Here is a 1,988-nt window from a genome sequence, read left to right as displayed (position 1 = left end):
AATCAGCCGCTCCCGTGCCCAGTACTGGAACGCAGGCACAGGGGCCCCGTCGCAGGGCCACCAAGGACATGATGCACACAGCAGCCCTGAGAATACCGCCCCCCCCCGCCCCCATATACCCTCACTCGCCCACAGATGCCAGGAGACAGCCTTAGGCTCAGCTTGCCACACGCGTGGCATGAGGGGCCGGTCCGCCCCACAGCAGCCAGGGCAAGAATCCGCTTTCAAACCCACTTTATTATCTAGTCTCCACACTAGAAACACTCCTCACTTCTACCCTCGCTGCCCCAATCTCCACCAGCCAGGGGCAGCGGGCTTCAGAGGGGTTCTGGAGGCCCCTCCAAGGATTCGCTGGGCTCAGGTGCCCCCACGGAGGTGGCACTCCCGCGGCGGGGGGCGCTGGCTCGGGTCAGCAGTTCCAGCCTCCGGAAGCGCAGCCGGGTCTGGATGGCCCAGATCGGGGGGCGGTGGCCAGGCAGCGAGGGGTCCTCCTCGTACCCATGGCTGCTGACGGTGGAGTCAGAGCTGTCCTCCGTGCTGACCACCGACTGCTTGCAGACAGGGCAGGAGCGCCGGGTGGGCTGGGAGAACCAGGGCTTGATGCACTTGCAGTGGTAGGTATGGGAGCAGGGCAGGATCTTGAGCTGGTCACCTTCCTCGTATTCATCCAGGCAGATGGCACACAGGTCGTGAAGCCTCGTGAAAGTGCTCACCTGGGCCCTCTGGCTGGCCCACGCCTTGACCCCTGGCCCACAGGCCCACCAGGCCCGCAGCCAGCTCCATAGATACCACAGGACGAAGAAGGCGGTCATGAGCAGGGCCAGGGTGCAGCCCAGCACCCAGGAGATGGCCAGCATGGGGTGGCAGTCCAGGTCCGGGCAGGCCGGCTGGTCGGGCAGCAGGAGGATGTGGGCCAATTTATCGCAGCGCACGATGACCCGCAGGTCCTGGGAGGTGGCCTCACCCACGAACACCGAGGGGATGGTGATCTGGCGCCGCAGGTCCTCGTAGACATAGGCCATGAGCACCAGGTCGTCAGAGCGCACGTTGTGCACGATGGCCGCCTGGAAGCCGGCTCGCTGGGCGTGCAGCACCTTGAGGTCAAACGTGCAATCGTACCGGCGGATCAGCACGATGCCACCCAGGGAGCCGTTGCCCGGCCGCGGGCCCTCGATGGGATGACACGCGTTGGCCGGTCTGGCCTCCGTCAGGTAGCCCCGCACACCTTCGGGGGCTAGGGGCACCCCGAACAGGGCCGGCAGGTCCGCAAACTCCACGGTGCTTGAGTTACCATCCAGCACGGCTCGCACCACTGCCTGTGTGGGCACCAGCAGCCCCAGAAGGATCAGTGAGACCCTGACTGCCCCCAGGGCCAGGACTGGCCAGGGCTGCCCCATGGCCAGCCCCTCCTTCTCTGGCTGTGGTGTGGAGCTAGGTCTCGCTGGGGACCATGGACAGGAGGCCTCCAGGCATCTCCAGGACCTCCCAGGGGGCCCATGGCTGGGGTGTGAATGGAGTTTGAATGGGTGGCTCATAGGCAGTTAGGCAGAGCAGCTGGGACCTGCGTGGCCCTAGACAGAAACAGCTCCTGGTGGCAGCCCAGCGTGCATTGTGTCTTTGAAGGTTGGTCCCAGGAGGAGCTGACCTACCCAGGCGGCCTTCCTAGCAGATGACGCTGAGACCAGGAGCCCCCAGAGTTCTAGATGCCCCCGGCCTCTGTGACATCATCCTGTTACATCCTGGTCCCTCACCCACACCTCCCACCAAGACAGAATTCCTGGGGCTCTGACCTGGGGGGCTGGGCAACCTTCGCAAAAACTTCTGGACGGCTTAGAGCATCCCCAGCTCCTGGACCTCGTAAGGCCCAGAGGTGCCACAAAGTGGGCTGGCGGCTGCCCCACCACCACCCCATGGCTTGGATCCGGCCCTCACACTCACATTCTGCCAACATCATCTCCCCAAGCCTCCTAGGGACCCACTGAGGAAGG

General features: G+C 64.7%; 1 protein-coding gene across 1 annotated transcript; it reads right to left on the bottom strand.

Moving 5' to 3' along the window:
• Window positions 1-271: 271 nt before the first annotated feature.
• Window positions 272-1,535, bottom strand: ZNRF4 (zinc and ring finger 4; the record flags this gene model as incomplete). Its single annotated transcript, XM_079917066.1, has 1 exon — window positions 272-1,535. The coding sequence occupies one exon, from the start codon at window positions 1,533-1,535 to the stop codon at window positions 318-320; it is 1,218 nt and encodes a 405-aa protein (XP_079773192.1). The 3' UTR covers window positions 272-317.
• Window positions 1,536-1,988: the final 453 nt, after the last annotated feature.

Source organism: Stenella coeruleoalba (assembly GCF_951394435.1).
Source record: "Stenella coeruleoalba genome assembly, chromosome: 3".
Classification (NCBI taxonomy): Eukaryota; Metazoa; Chordata; class Mammalia; order Artiodactyla; family Delphinidae; genus Stenella; species Stenella coeruleoalba.
This window is presented reverse-complemented; position numbering and strand designations above follow the sequence as displayed.